This window comes from Bemisia tabaci, chromosome 7 (genome assembly GCF_918797505.1).
Source record: "Bemisia tabaci chromosome 7, PGI_BMITA_v3".
NCBI lineage: Eukaryota > Metazoa > Arthropoda > Insecta > Hemiptera > Aleyrodidae > Bemisia > Bemisia tabaci.
The window spans coordinates 32,075,001-32,091,531 of record NC_092799.1 but is presented as its reverse complement, the minus strand read 5'-3'; the positions used below and the strand labels follow the sequence as shown (position 1 = coordinate 32,091,531).

Sequence of the window (16,531 nt, the reverse complement as noted above, 5' to 3'; positions counted from 1 at the left end):
ATTTAAGCTTAAATCAAAAAGAAATTCGCTCAAATTAAGAGGCTTGGTTCTTGATTTAAGCTTAAATCTGACTGAATCAAGAGTATTTTTTCTTGTCGATGTTTTTAAGAGTCTGGACTCTAGATCCAATGTGTGTTTTATTTCCCAAGCTGTGAATGAATATTAATGAAAAATAGATTACAAAGGTAAAAAATACGAAATGGTGTTTTTACTCTATGTTGATTCTTACAATGGTGCTGGGTATACACTACAACGAGTAGAAATGTACGCAGTGAAAATAGAAACACCGTTAAAATTACAATGTCAGAAAAGATATATTCTGATAACTGTCTCCTCAAATTATTAAAGTGAGGTGAAGGGCCTCTGTTTAACCGGGACATGTCTAAGTTTAACGAGAACAATTAAAAATCCATTCAAATTAATAAAAATAGTTTTTATTTTTGAAACTTTAATTTTAATATTTGAATGTTTTAGGCTTCAACGGTTGGTACGACAGAGATAACTCAGCACTTTATAGCTAATTCAGCAATTAATATGTGTGTGCAATTGAAGAAAAAGTTGTAAAAAAATAGTATGATGAAAAACCCTCTTTTCTCCGTGAAGATAGCTTGTAATACTCTTCACTGTGTTTATCGGTCTGGAGAGCTTGCCTGACTTCCTTTGATTCTCCATGACTGCGTCAAATGCTTCCGATAAAAAGTTAATTAATTACTTTCTCACTCGGTCTTTTTTTCGGTCACGCTTCATACCGACGCACTTTCGTCAGGTGATAAGGGGAACGAACTCGCAGAAAAGGTCACCAGCGGAGCGTTAAACAAACAGGAGCACACTTTTCTGCACTCCGGTTTTTTCTGGATTTTCTATTTATAGATTGGAAATATTCTGTCATGCTCCCGGCCCCAGTTTTTGAGATTTCTCGCAAATTAGAATGAGTATCCTTTTAGTTATTGTTAAGTTTTACAGATCATAAAATGAAGTATTGTGGAAAAGCTATTTGACATTTTCAAAGTAATGTACCATTTCAGGGTATGAAATTGCCGAATTTGCAACCTTACGCCTGTTAATTGCACTAACTGGAAAATAGGATTTCGCTGTAATTTTTTTTGTAGCTAAAGGTCCGTTCTTTTGTGGACGGTCATATAGGTACACATACAAAAGGATTAAATACCGGTATATTTGCTGTGTCCAAACAATATGCTCCATTTAAAGATTTAAAATGTATATCAATCATCCTTTTAATTTGAGCGCCACTTGAATGAACTAGTATTGAAGATTAACAATGACTGATCATACTGTGGTCACGATATGATTACAATTGGGTGTGGCAGTAGCTAACCACCATCTAGTATTGGAGCAGTATGTATTTCGCTATAGTGGCGGTAACCAGCCACCACCCAGTGAGCCAATGAATAGTGACCCCCTTGTGACGATACTCAGAGGTAGCCAACCATCATCTAGTGCGTCTCTCGCTATAGTGGCGGTAGCCAACCAACATTCAGTGACGCAAGACGCACTGGACGGTGGTTGGCTACCGTTGAGTTTCGCCACAAAAGGGTCACTTTTGATTGGCTCCTCCATCTAGAGCTGCATGGAGCTCTTAGGACCAAGAGATGTTGGACTTTGTAAAAAGATGCAGTTACAAAATGACCTAAAATGTGGTTTTATTTGCATGTCCCACACTCCCACCGGGACCTTAAATACATTATTAGGACGTGCTCACATAGTTTTATGGCCAATCGTGTGCTACTTTCAAGGAAACTCAACTTCAATTAAGTAAGGTCGGTGGTGAGTGTGGCTGGTGGTATCGCCAACAGTTGGCAATTCCCTCCCATCATCAAAAATCAAAACAAAGCGCTGGGCCATTTTTTTTTTTTTTTTTTTTTTTTTTGGTCGGTTTACTGGCTTTTATTTATTTTTAGGTTCTAAGGCCTCCGTGGAGCATCATGTCCATAATCTCTCTCTATCAAGTTACTGTAGCTATCGCCACAAGAGTAATGTATGGAAAATTTCAATTTTATTTATACACGCAAAAAGTGTATGACCAAAGTCACGTACGTAGTTGAGGAAAACAAAACCGATGCATGCGCTTTTGCGAGGAATTTATCATAAATTAAAAAATAGAAAAGTCTCGTTACATGTCCCGTTTTATCTCTGAGAGGAAGTTTTCTTTCACTTTATCTATCTCAGAGATGAAAGGAAAACCCTGGGAGGGAAAAACATCATTATTTTCAATGAGTTTTCTCTTATTTAATGCCAGAATTTTTGCATTCAGCTCTTCCATCACCCGGTACAGTTATGGAAAACTGATTAATTCACAACATAGTAACCTCACCGCTGGTAGGCAGCAAGAAAATCGTTGACTTTCCGTCTCGCGACTTTGACCAATATTATAAAACATTATAATGGTGATTATTTTCCGTTTAGTGTACATACACAGTGTTACATATGATTGTTTTGAAATATTTAGTCAGGTAAAAAGGATTAGAACGCGGCATCTCAAAAAATTAAAAAGCTTTTTTTTTAGATTTGTCTACAGTAAAAATAATCAAAGAGAAAACTGATTGATTATATATTTGGAAAACTCTTATTGCTATTCCTTAGCGAGCAAACCTCTGATTTTTTTTTCAAATGAGACATATTATGCTCTGGACATGCCGTCGATAAATTTGAATACATTTTTAGAATTTTGCTGTTTTGAAATCACGATTTACGATTTTTTTTTAAAAATAAAAGCCTCGAGCATGCTCCTGAAACAAACGAGGTTTTTTCTCAAAAACGTAAAATTAAAAGAAATATTGAGCGTTCAACGCCCGTGGAAATAAATGTAAGAAAAATGATTACATTATTGACTGTTGAAAAAACACATGGGAAGACAGATGTTCGCATAAATTCCCCCTACCTAACTGCATGATTATTTGTTGAAGAATGTATTTGAAACGACCGTTTTGGAAGGACTGGATAGTGAGGACAGTCAAAAATTTCAAGACTTGCGTTCCGCGGTATATCTTTTTACTTATTAAAACGACTTTATACATATTTAATTATGTACAGATTACAAAAATACAATTTAAAATGTTAAACGAAACACACAGACATAAATAAATCTATACATGTACTTAACATTGACTGAGAAAAAGTAACATTCAGTCCAAAGGAATGGTTCGCAAACACCTGAATTTTAACACATATTCAGCAATGTGAGAGGGCTTCTGTGAGTCGAGTAAAAGGTACGTGGGTTGAAGATTCTAAGTGTGCGCAAAGTAATGAATGCTCCGTTAAAACAATTTTGAAACATATTTTAACATTACAAAGGTGTAATTAGTGTAAAATCGGTATTCGAATATTTTAAGATATTCCTGACACAAATTCTAGTAATCTGTAAGATTGAAAATAGAGCTTTCATCACTTGCAAAAGAAAAAAAAGAGAAATATTTGCATCAGGGATGTATGATCAGTTCTTTTTCAGTGCCATTTGAATTGGAAGTTTCATAAACGCGTACGTGAATAAGTATACAAAAGCCTACCATCATAAATTCGATTCGGAATATTTGTGTTGTTTCTTTGTGCTTTCTCGAATACGTTGATTTTACAAATAGTTTCGTGTTTCATATTATCCTGACCATGTTCGCACTAACGAACTCCGGTTTGTGCGACCGAACTTTTTTTCGGTGAGCTTGTTGAAAATTATTGATTTATGAGTTTGTATCGTAAGATTGACAGTGAGATATTGGTGCACCAGCTCCCTGGTCGATTTCCGTAACCTTTCTGCATAGTATTTCACCAAACACAATTCAATTTAAGTTAAATGACGTTTTTCAGAGAGATTGGTGATAGCGTTATCGCGAGAGTGGTGTGGGTGCAACATAAGTAGAAGGAGATTAGAGTGCGGTAGACTCATTAAATCATCCATCACCTCTGCGCGTGCTAATTTGAATGAACGGAGTCTCTTAACCTTTCAGAGCATCCCTACGCTACGCCCGTATGAATTTTACCCTCCTCTCTCACCTCCTGCTTTCGCCTGTTTTAGTTGAGGTTTCCTTCTCTTCCGCTCTCTCTGCGCTCTCTCCGTTTCTTTCTCCTGCCTAATTTAATTGTCTCCGTGGGTGCATGCGCTTTCAAAGTCGTTATCAATTACGGCTTTCCTTTGAAACTGTTTTATCACGTAAAGCCGCTACCTTTTTAATGAGACTCAAACTGCGTAATTTTTATAATAAAGTCACGCCAGCCACCAAGTATGTTGTCGATAAAATAGGGTAAGGACATTTTGAAAGTAGAAACAAAAGTAGGTGTAAAAATTTTCTTTGTTTTATTGACTAGCTACTCCTCCTGTTAGATCAACAAGATATCTGCAGTCAATTTAAGACGGAGGACTTCCATACTGAGATGATATGTTTGTCCCCAAGGTACGGGTTTGAATTTAAGGCGTTGAAGACGAGCGATGTATCGAGATTCCGAAATAAACGGGTTTTATAATATTTTGTTGCTTCGTAAAGTTAATTTTTGTAGAACCCAGTGTGAGTGGGTAAATAATTATGCTTTTGTTTAATACTGAATTGATACTTCGACCAATTTCCAAATTCTCCATGAAATCTGCAAAAGTTTAATTAATTTGCCGTAAAATTTGTGTTTCAATTCAATTATTAAACACAAATACTTAATCCTCTGATGCATAATTTTAGTAGGCCTCGACAAAGATTACAAATTTTAAAATCATGTAATCCAATCGAGAAAATATTTTGGTTTTATGATTATACAGATACATTCTCTGGATAATATTTTTCTCCCTCGAGAGAAACATAACAAAATGTTATACATTGTTGAAATGCATAAAATTGGTCCCGCTAATGGTGAGTATTTCCTCTTTCTTCATGCAATTCGAGCTGCTCGGAATTTTCGAATGAGGCCGAAAACATCTCGGAAACGCACACCAATATGTCAGTGTGTCTTGAGTATAAAGAAACTTGGTTTATTTAACAACTAAAATTTGCAACAGACATTTTTGCCTGTATCAAAATTTCTTACTTGAAGAAATGTAGACGTACTGAATCAAAGGAGGTCTATCTGAAATTGATACCGTTCGTTTCATATTTAAAAAAAAAAAATCTCGACTTGCTCATTTAAACTTAGAAGTTTTTATCTACCTTAAAGAGCTGGGCGCTAGAGTGCTATCCTGTATGTGAATGATAGCCTTAAATCGACTTCCAACGGTCCTGGAGCCATCGGAAATTCATCTGTCAAATATCGTTAGATTGATCCCTATTTTCTGATTGATACCCTCTAATGGGGAAATGAACCTAAAAATAAAGCCACAAAGAAGGATATAAGCAACTTATCTCCGTACAATATTCTGGTCATCGACTGCCACTAGAAATTGCGTTGAAGCTGTCTCAACTAATGCGTTGTCGGCATCTCAATGAACTCTATGTCTTATCTCCGCAAAACAATGGATTTTTCCCAGTGAGTCATTTAAACTACGCAGAATTGGCAAAACCTGAACACATGTTTTCTGATTCCGCAGAAAATACGCAAGTTGTCCTGAAGATTGGGAAAGAGGGCTCGCGTCACTTTTACGTTTTCTTCTCTCTACCTCTATTATGGATCCGTTGCCTACCTTCAATAGCAAAAAGTGGGTATTTACTCCCAGAAAAATGACTTAAAATGACAATTGAGCATTGAAAGTGTCTGAAAGTTACTCCTAACTTTAAAATCTGCGTTAAAATTTACGCATTTTGGAGATGCCCACCTCAAAAAGTAGTTTTTCAATCAAAAACAAACAAGAAGAACTCTCGTATACTCATTAAAGCATAAAAATGAAGTTGTCGGAAAAATATCGTTTGTTATTTCGTTTTTTTTTTTCAATTCTAGGATGTTTCACAAGACGACGGTCATTTTGAATTTCGCATAAAGTCATGGAACCGGAGTCGTCTGCAATAATTATATTTTTTCCGTAGTGTGCTTTTAGAAGTGAGAAGCTTCCAAAAGCGCGAATAATTGTACGCATATTGTGAGGTTACCCTAGTAGCATGATTCACTTTCCCCTTCCTAACAAACGTATAAGGAATTAATACCGGTTATATAATCACCATTTTAACTAAAGTTTATATATCGTGTATATAAGTTTTATATAAAATGCCCATGAAAATAATTATTCATATTTTCAGAAGATAACGTTTATATAAAATTTATATAATTGAGGAAGGGTTTTTATAAATTTTCTTTATACGTATAGTATCCTTTTGCTTAATTTGCTTATTATAACTGTTATATAAATGACCTGAATGACTTTAACGTAAACCTATCTCATTTTCATGAATGATGATGATGATCTCATTTCAATGAACACCCTCGACTCTCGGACTGCGTGGGATAGGTATTATTAGAGGTACTAATGGCTCCGAGACGAGTTAAAAGGGGATATCTCGGCACACAATCCGAGGAGCCCTGTTACCTCAGTTGGTAGCGTGTCTGGCTCATAACCCTGCCCAGTTAGACAGCAATATTTTAAAAATATTGAAATTTAATATATTTTTAAAATGTTTTTCATGTATTTTTAAAATATTTTCAAAAGTACTTTTGAAATACAATCAATGAATATTTTTAAAACATTTTAAAAATATATTAAAAATATAAAAAATTAAAATTTTTAAAATAATATTTTATAATATTTTTAAAGTATATCATAATTATTTTTGTTAATATTTTAAAAATATTATTAAATATTATTTTAAAAATTTTGATTTTTTTTAAAATGTTTAAATTAATATTATAAAAATTTAAAAAAAGGAAATGATAATAATAATAAATAAATAACATAAATACATCGACATAAATTCAAACTAGAAAAAGGCCCAAATAATTAAAACTGGAAAAAGACGCAATTATAAAGTTAAAAAATAGAGAGAGAGAGAGAGTTAAAAAAATGAGAGTTAAAAAAAAATAGAGAGAGTTAGAAAAAATGATAGTTAAAAATCATGATAGTTAAAAAAAAGAGAGAGCTAAAAAAATGAGAGAGAGTTAAAAAAATGAAAATGAAAAAATTACATCATGAAATAAAAAACAATAAATAAATAAATAATAAATAATAAAGTCTGGTAAAATATCATAAGAATCCGTCAATAAACAAAATATTACGGACTCAGAGGCCTGCGATAGTTAAGAGATTGAATTTAGGGGCCCATTCATATCAAGCCTGGCTGGTCTGGTGGTAAAGTACTGGACTTCGGATTGCAACTCCATCCCGAAGCGTGGGTTCTAATCCCGACTAGGACGGCGCGGATTTAAGGTAAGTCACAACTCTACGATGATCCACCACCTGGTAGTAACGCATATGAAAACTTGCACACTTCATAACTAGAGTGCGCTACCAGCCAGGAAGAATAATGAAAATTCATTTTATACACTCTTTGAATTTGGTTATATAACTTTTATACTAAGGGTTACATAATAAAATAAGTTTTTTAGTAAACTTTTAACTAAAAAACTTTACATCCATTACATAAACAATGAATATTCTTTAGCTTGTGGTTATTTACGGTTTATACTTTTAAAAACAAATTTTTTATATAACTCTGCTACTAGGGATTAGTATTGAATTTCAGACTTTTCTGATGTAATCATCGTGGATTTTGAGCCATTCCCCTCAAAAAGCAAGTGTCTATTTTTTTCTACCAAATGTTTTGAAGGTTGTTTAGTGGGTCTAATTTCTTTTTTGTACCTTTAAGTGACTAACACTGCAGACGCCAGACTCAAGGCTTTCCTCCTAAAGTTTTTAGACTTAATTCTGAATTACTTTTGATCTTGTGAATTTATTATGCGTAAAGTTTTAAAGTGACAACGTGTAACTCAGTGCTACCGTTTATTAATTGCCTGCTACATCTTGATCGAAGGAGAAAACAATAATATCCTGCGGAATCAAACATGAGATGATATATTGGCTAAAACTACAGAAATGATTTTCTAATTGGCTCACGGTTATCGCTTAACAGATTCATTTCAAGTTCCGGGACTTCCAATAGCGCTGAACAATCATTTTTTGCCCGGCTAGACGGATATTAATCTTCGATCCTCGACTGTAATTCGACAACGCAATAGTTTGGGTACTCACATTTAAACACATGTGAGTAATAGAATAAAAAAATCTGGTTACGAGTTACAACATTGTCGAGTTTTCAAAATATTCGAAAGGTTTCACTTTACATAAGTACGATACGAAAGGATACCTGCAAAACTTGACAACATTCGATAGCAACCTAAAATATTACGATTCCGTTTCAGCTTATCTTCGAGGTGACGGCTCGCAGACGTTATTTATGATTTTTTCTTTCTGTTGGTGCAGCACGTGATGCATACTATTTTAAATGTTGCAGGTGTCTGCTTAATTTTGCATTTTTTTTTGAGTAGGAACAAGAATGCACCGGCGTGCGACCGCCGCGCGCCGCTTCTTCGAAACTCAGTTGCTCTCACAAAAATCTTGACTAGTTAGATTCGCCTTCATAACACACGGTAGGCAAACTTCAAGCCTTAAATGGTGATGGGATGGGAGCATTCTGTATCCATTAGATTCGATTGTGTGACAACATTTAAGTGCCGCTCGGTGACCTATTGGCACATGTATGGGAGCTGGGTTCGTATTTTTGGTTGGTCAATGTACACAATATAAACTTTTTATCGAATTCAAACAATTAGATAATTTTAGCCTTTAAAAAGTCAACGCACCTCTCGATTGGGCTCAGAAGCCCTCTCACCTGGGTTTATTAAACGGATTGGCACTCGAAAATGACACGTGTAATAATTTATGTTAATTAACTAAGAATAGGTACATATTGACATTGACGTGTAACAAAATTGATTCAAGGTGATGCAGAGATTTACGATGAATTCCCTAAGGATTGTAGCTTCAATCAGAAACAAAATAAATGAATGACAGTATGAGAGCATTCTATTTGCTATTACTAAAACTTTTTAATACAATTTAATTCGAAGGCTAACACCAGTGCAAAAATTCGAGAGCTTTTTTCTATGGGTAAAAAATGCTGTACAGTATCCCTAAGAGCCATGTCCTTTACATTTTAAGCGCGAAAATTGCTCTTAAAAAAATCGCAAATGAACAGTGTGATTGTAACAGCAAACAACTCGATAGGCTCGGCATTGTAGCAACAGCTTTTCGTTTCTTTCGAAGGTTATATATTACCACTGGAAACACATTTCTAACTTCTCTACCGGCAAGCTCCTAATCATAAGCAAAAAATTGTAAAATTATACCGAAATACCGAATATACTGTAAATCTCAATTACTTTTTTAACCATCTCTGACCAAAGCTATTATCCGCTTGAGAAATGTGTATAAAAGTAAAAACAGAGAGATAAAATATGTATAACAAAAATATCAACAACATTAACAATTATAGGTAAAAATTGATTCACTGGAAAATTATCTAGTCTTACAAGTTCATGGTCATCAAATAAGTCAATAGTGCCAGAGGATTCAAAACTACGGAACTTACCCCGGTCACATGCATTTGCTCTACATATATTTGTATGTACATTTTTAGTCTATCATTCAATTTAAATCGGTCAAGAACTGTGTACTAAAATACTGTGTTAAAATGTTGAGTCTTTCTTTTTTATCCTCCAAAATTGGAATTTACTTTGACAACCCCGAGTTTTAAACAGAGTGTTCTGTGATTTGAATGAACGCAAACCCAACTAAAAAGATGAAGTAAATGGCCCTAACAACTAATGAATATACCCGAATTTTACTTGACAATTTGTCCGGAGTTTCTTAACAATGAAAAACTATGAGGTTATATGACGGGAAGAACGACTCAGACGTTTATAGGTGACATGAATTATTTTAAGAAGCAAATAATTGACTCAAAATAAAATGATTGTAACTTTAATCCTCAGTTTATACGAGCAGTATCGATGGCGTGATGAAACATAATTTAGGTAACGAAGTCATAATAGATCAACTTTTATTGCAAATAAACATAAGGCTTTTTTCTTTCACACGCTTAAAGGAAAGGGGGGATGGGGGAGAGAGTGAGATAGAGAAAGAGTGACAAAAAATACTATCTTCATCTCATTTTTTGATACACATTCATGATTGTTTATTCAACTTAGGAGCAGGTGGAGATCAAACATTTCTTAAATCTCAAAAAAAAAAAAAAAAAAAAAAAAAAGCCACGTGAATTAAAGATGCCTCCTGCGAACAAAAAGTTCTAAAAGTAAAAACCATAAATTATTTTGTAATCAATGAGCTTTAGATAGATAGAAAAGTGATCGACTTGATTCTGAGATGTTAGTTTGCTTTTTTTTTTTATAAACCTAACCAATGGCACGATTCAGGCGAGTTAATTCAAACCCCCAATAACTGTTTAATGATGTTCGGATGAAAAAATAAGCGCATGAAAATTTTAAGTATCAATGATGTACAAGCGAATTGTATAAAATGTCATTTACCAGACCGAACAGCTTGATTTGCCTTGTCGTCATCCCTAATTGAATCGGGACGTGCGAAAACCGCTTATGTCAATTTTCCGCGTCTTAAGTTTTTTTGAGATCATAACACTTTTGAAAAGTTGGTACAACCATAAAAGTGATGAAAGGACTCGTTCTGGGATTAAGAAAACCCGGAGACAAGTTTTGAAACCACTTTCGTGATTGCAACGAACTCCGAAAAAGTATTATGAACTCAAATAAAATTAAGACTGGAAAATGGACATTAGCGGTTTTCGCACGTCCCGATTTAATCAGTGGCTCGATTTTATTATTCTGGTGCTTCGTGGTAAAAGTCGCCTAACATTTTGCGGCGATAACTATTTTAACTCTGAGGCCATGAAATTGTATCACAACAAAATGAAGGCTATTTATCAGGCATAGGTATTTCAGCTCCAGAATAATCAGCAATTGCATATCAGCTGCGCATGACACAATGTGTTTATAAGGAACCAGATCCTGTAATTGAGTTAGAAAATTCCTGTTTCACTTATAAAGGATTATCTTTAAAAATTGGGAGAAAATCAGAACTTTTTCACATCTTCGCTATGTATAATAGTTACTAATATCACGCAGTTTCCACACGCTCAGTCGCTAAGTCACATGGAAAAGAAAGGATGATAATTTTTTTCAATTAGATTCCTGGTTAATTTTGGCAGCAGACAGAATTGTGGTTGCATCCGCTAGAGGGAGCCAAAACAGCCAGGATTATAGTTGAAATCATTATACTTTTTCCCGTGGCATTTCAGCGTTTTCTTTCATGATCATTCTAACTAATGCACTTTACTCATTCATATTTTATTATTTATTCAACTGGCATTTTCATTTATTTAATGAGCATATTGTAATAGAGAATATCCGATAACAAGAGAGAAGAAAAAGAATATTATACTGTTTAAAATCTTTCCTTTTCATTAACACCTTTTCCTTTCATTTCAATTTTGGTTTATTGCACCTTAATTTGATAATGGCAAACCTTACCCAATCATTCATACGCATTATCTCAGGAAAGGGCTTGGGACCCAACCAGGCGATTTGTTTTAAACCTATAAAATTTGGTAGTGTGGCTAGTTTCACGACCTAACCCTTTTTGGCCATTTTTAGAGAGAAACCAACTGAAATTCACTTCCAGTCCAGAGTAAATAAAAATGAACTGATATTAAAACTGAAATTCCGCATTATGTAGGACTGCCCGAGGCACACTTTTGACTTTTAATCAGTAGTGCTTTCTTAAATTTTTTCTGAATCGAATTTCTTTCAGCGTTTTTCGATTAGAAGCGGCCTGCATGTAGGTGTTATGTGTATTCACATTCAACTTTCTTCATTTTTTCTTGAATAATTGAACACAAAAACATCAATAGAGACATTTTTTCATATCATCTGCAGTCTGTCATGTTCAATAACAGTCTGGACATTAATACACGTTTCTTTAAAAGGAAAAAAGAAAATAAAAACTAGCCTGGTGTACCAACCGCTTTTTTGATTGGGAATAAACCCCTATCTTTAGCATGAGTATGACTTTGGAGGTAACCCAGGATTTCAAGGATTCGTCTAATTGAATGCTAATCCAAGATGAAAATGTGATTGTACCAATGTAAAACTTCCTCGGGCTAGAACTTTTCTAACAGAATCACAAAGTAAAAAATAATATTTCACCTAAATCTGGACCTCAGCACCTCGACTACCTCTGAAGAGAGAGTATGACACTGGGTCTCGTGAAGTCCTTTAAGATGGAAAAAAACAAATAAAATAAAAATGGCGGCGAATTTTAAGTGACATGGGTAAAAGCAGCGGGGGTGGGTTGGTTAAAAAAAAAGTACATTTCCCTAACTGAGGAATTCGAGTAAATTTTAAGGTTATAATACAAAAAACTAAAACATAATCTTTTGCACTTTTGAATCATTTACTTGCAACGCTTGCTATTTTATTTTGGCCTAAGAGTTTGATGCAGTAAAAGATGGCTAGGTCAATCAACAATGTAATCTTCCAGTGGTTATACTCTCCCTTCTAAGGTACTCTACGACCATCTCTTTAGTAGAACAAATACGTATCCGACCCTGTGACCGCTGGGGGCGCCTTGAGTCCCTTTTTAGAGTGAGTTGAGAGAACGCGGCTTGTGGATGTCACAAACGGGAATGAAGATTACACAAATTGGACTTTTGCTGTAATCTTTGATTAACCCATTCCCGAATTCCTGTCTCCGTGCTCTCTTTCATTCCATTTACTAGCGAAATGTCCGTGACTGGAGTCACGGGTCTAGAGGCCGCTAAAATATCTATAACCCCGAAAAAATGGTGGTAGGGGAGCAAGACATGCCATACAAAAAAAATGATAAAATCGATAGAAAAATGAGTTGTGGGAGAGGGTGTTGGAGCTAGAAAAATGAGCTGGGGGGTGGGGGAGGGGAGGTAGAATAAATGCTGGCAAAAAAATTAGAACTAACCTAGCAATGATTTATTAAAAAAAGAAAGAAAAAAAATGAAAAAAATAAAAAAATAAATTGAAATAAAACATCTGCTGATAGCAAACAAAGGTTACCAAGGAAACCAAGGAATGGAACTTTCATAAAAACAGTTTAGTGGAAAACAGCGTAAGTAGGGCACTTACGTTAATTACCGTTTATAAGTAAACGGTAAATGCGATTTAACCGAAAATGTATACAGTTCTTCATAAGACAAAAATGGACAAAATTGCAAAATTTGAAGAAGCTAACGTAAATCTAACGATAGTTATCGTGAACGAAAGAATTGCTGACATAGGTCGGGTAACTATTATAGGTGGGATTCCTTGCCGTACCTCCTATTCTCCGGTCCATTCCAGTTTATAATCTTTGCAATTGGTGAAACTGTACTCTTTATTCCCGTTTGTGACACTGTGAAGGCCTAAAATACGCGAGCCAATCAGAAACGGATTCGCATTTTCTTTACTCTCAGTATAAAGGGGCTCTAGAGGCGACTCCAGTGTTCAAAAAAGGGTCTCTTGAGATTTAGTGGATGGGAGGGAGGGCAAGGACTTATTAACATCTAATCGGACTTCCTGAACATTTTGAACTAGGTGATCACACGAATGACTCGTCGACATTAAGAACCCTGTTTTATTTAACCCTGTTTGGTTGGCGTCCCTGTCCGCAGGTGCGTCCCCGCTCGGCTGGAGCCTCTCCAGGGATTTCGAGAACGTTGAGCCAGGTACAGTGTAGCGCTCGGCGCCACTAATTGAGCAACTCTCGCTGCCAGCCACCTTCCGCGACGTCATGGAATCCTCCGACGTCACGACTCCTCGCGATGACGTCACAGAGTCCTCCGACTGCGTCCCCGACACTGAAAAGCTCGGAGCTCGCGCACTCGACGACGAGACACGGGAACCAGAATCTACTTCCGACTCAACTTCCGCGACATGCACTTCGACCACCACCTTCTCCACTTTCCTCACGGACTCCGGAGACCTCGTCTCTTTTCGACGTCGGAGAAATTCATTCTCCTCTTTCACTAACGTCCTTGGAACCGACAAACGCCTTTCGGACTGGAAGCCTTCTGATTTTATCTCCTGGAGTGGAATGTCCTCTACCGTGCCTGACCTGTCGGTCCCGAGCGAATGCTGTCGCGACGTCGAAGTTCTCGCTATCTCCGGCTCATCCAAACGCATGTGTCTTGATCTCAAGGCCGCGGCAGTATCTAACTTACTCCTCGGTTTGTCTACCTCCAACTGACACCTGGTTTCCACCCTGCCCAATTGCGTCATCGGTATCGCTTCCGGATCGGCGCTGATTTCCGGTCGATGGACTTCCGGTAGCGGCAGCTCGAGTCTCGTTATCTGCGTGAGCCCGAGGACGGTCTTGCTGCACGCCGGGAACTGCTCGTCGTCGTCCCCCGTCGAGGAAAACGGGACAAGTCGAGGGTTTCCGGTTCCGGTGCCGGTGGGCAACTTCCGGTCTGCGGGCGCGGAGAAGCGGCGACTCGGCTTGGGCGAGTATTGGCGGGAACCGGTTTTCAGGGCGAGGACGACGTCCGGTTCGGCGGGAGCGGGGTCGGCGAAGGGGTTCTGGGAGGGGTGCCTCTGGGTGGCGGCCAGGCAGTCCTTGTCGACCTGGGTGTAGTGCTGGTCGGCCTCGCTGTCGGTGCTGAGTTCGTCCTCGATCTCGTCCTCGGTGTCGATCTCCGGGTCCTCGTCGATGAAGACCGTGTCGGAGACGGTGAGCGAGGTGCCCTCGGCCTCCGTGGAGAGACCCGAGCTCGTCATCGACGCTAGTGGCGCCTGTCCGGGCACCGAGAGAGTCGCTTTGCTCCGATCCTCGGGCCGCAAGTGCAGGTTCGCTTCGCTGCCGGCCGGTGTCATCTCTGGGGTCGGCTGGATCACCTGCAAAAGAAAATTTTTCCCGTTTTATATTTGAGCTCATTTTAAAAGTTCACGTTTTCAAACATTTCAGGTTTGAGAGGGGGGCTTTAGAGGAAACAAGGGAGTGCCAACTCCTTCAATTTTGGTACAGTTCGCGGTGGGAAAAAAAAATGAAGCGACAGGGAAAATGCATTCCTCCGATTGCGACAATCGGAGGAATGCGTATTCACTACTCGTTTTTCATTTAATTTATTCAAGAGAACTAGCTGAAATTTCCTTTTGAAATTGTCAAAGGACCCTTGTCCCCTTGTTTGAAATTGTCAGGAGCCCTTGGTTGGGCCCCTAGCCTCCTAGGCTAGGGTTATTTTATATTTTACTTCCCGTACTAACCAAACTCTTAATTGTCACATATGGGTCACAAAGAGCAAAACAGAAAAGCAATCTACTCATCTCCGAAACTCTGTTTGACGCATGGGAAAAAATTTCCTTCAGATTTGTGGATATGCAACCCCTTGACATCTGTGTTCGAATAGTTATCGCTTGCGTTCCTTGGACATTTCATTGAGAGCCCTTACGTCGCGCATCAAAGGAAGTAAGGTGGAGAACCGAAGAGAGGAAACGTAGAACGAAGAACGTAGAACGAAGAGAGGAAATTAGGAAAACAAGGAAACTAGCTAGCATTTTCTTGCAAAATTGTCAACCGAAGGCTTGGGTTATTTTGTATTTTACTTCCCGCATTAACGAAACTTCTGTGTCGAAATTTCTCTCTGCGTACGTCCTTACAACTCAGTTTCAATAAAAATTATGATGTTTTTGATACCTTTCCTAGAAGGAAAAGATCTTCTCTTTTTGCGCGTCGCTCTTCGCATTCCGCAGAACGGGCCGCTGGCGGTTTGGCTCACTTTTTTATCAATAGGAGCGATGAAGTTGGATTTCAATCTGACGTTCTCACTTCCCTTTCGACGGTGAGTTCCATTGTTACTGGCATTTTCACCCGGAGCGCCCGAGTCAATATCGAGATCGTTTCGTACTTATCCAAAGTAAACGCCAAGTTCGCCAGTCAGCCCATTCTCGTCGCCGCAAACTTGCCGAGGGTTTAATTGAAAAGTCAACGCCGAGGCACTTTCTGCCGTCGCTTGCCGCACAGTGGAACGAGATATTCGGAGAAGTCAGACACGAATTCTATAAACTGTAATCCTTGAGTAATCCCGAGGGTAATCCTTTATTCTGGGAAACCATCGTGCTGATTTCTTTGAATCTTGTTGCATACGAAAGCTGTTGATGTCCAGGTGATACCAAAAGTTCGAAACTTTTAATATCCGCTCTTAAAAATTTTCCACTCACTCGCGAACTGAGTATCGGGGGTCTAGGAGGCTGACTGAGAGTGACCCGCGGGCCGATTATTGAAATTGACAGACAAAGCTATAGACAAAAAAGACAAAAGGGATATGGAGGGATCCTATTGGTGGAATAAGCGAGTGGTGGAAAAAAGTAACTCCCTTTTTTGCCTCAGCTGACGTTTGCAACAGCCCCATCAGACACTGTTGATCTATGATACGAAAAGTTTAAGTTTTAATCGCAGAAGTCGTGGATGAACGGAACTTAGCGCCGTGTTGAATGAGCACAATGTGACGCACTTAGTAGATACCCGTTTTTAATGGAAATTAAGAGGCATCGTCTTCCGCCTGCGTTGATGTTAACA

At 37.6% G+C, this 16,531-nt stretch overlaps 2 protein-coding genes across 2 annotated transcripts in view; one reads left to right on the top strand and one right to left on the bottom strand.

The window, feature by feature from the left end:
• LOC109032115 (cathepsin B-like cysteine proteinase 4) overlaps positions 1 to 16,531 on the top strand; it is a 36,499-nt gene that overhangs the window by 4,501 nt on the left and 15,467 nt on the right. The gene's annotated exons all lie outside the window — the stretch shown is intronic.
• Positions 7,409 to 16,531, bottom strand: part of LOC109032113 (uncharacterized) — a 141,457-nt gene continuing 132,334 nt past the window's right edge. Inside the window, exon 7 of the mRNA XM_072302821.1 lies at positions 7,409 to 14,850. Coding sequence (XP_072158922.1) covers positions 13,462 to 14,850 — 1,389 coding nt within the window. The 3' untranslated portion in view covers positions 7,409 to 13,461. The remainder of the gene's footprint in view (positions 14,851 to 16,531) is intronic.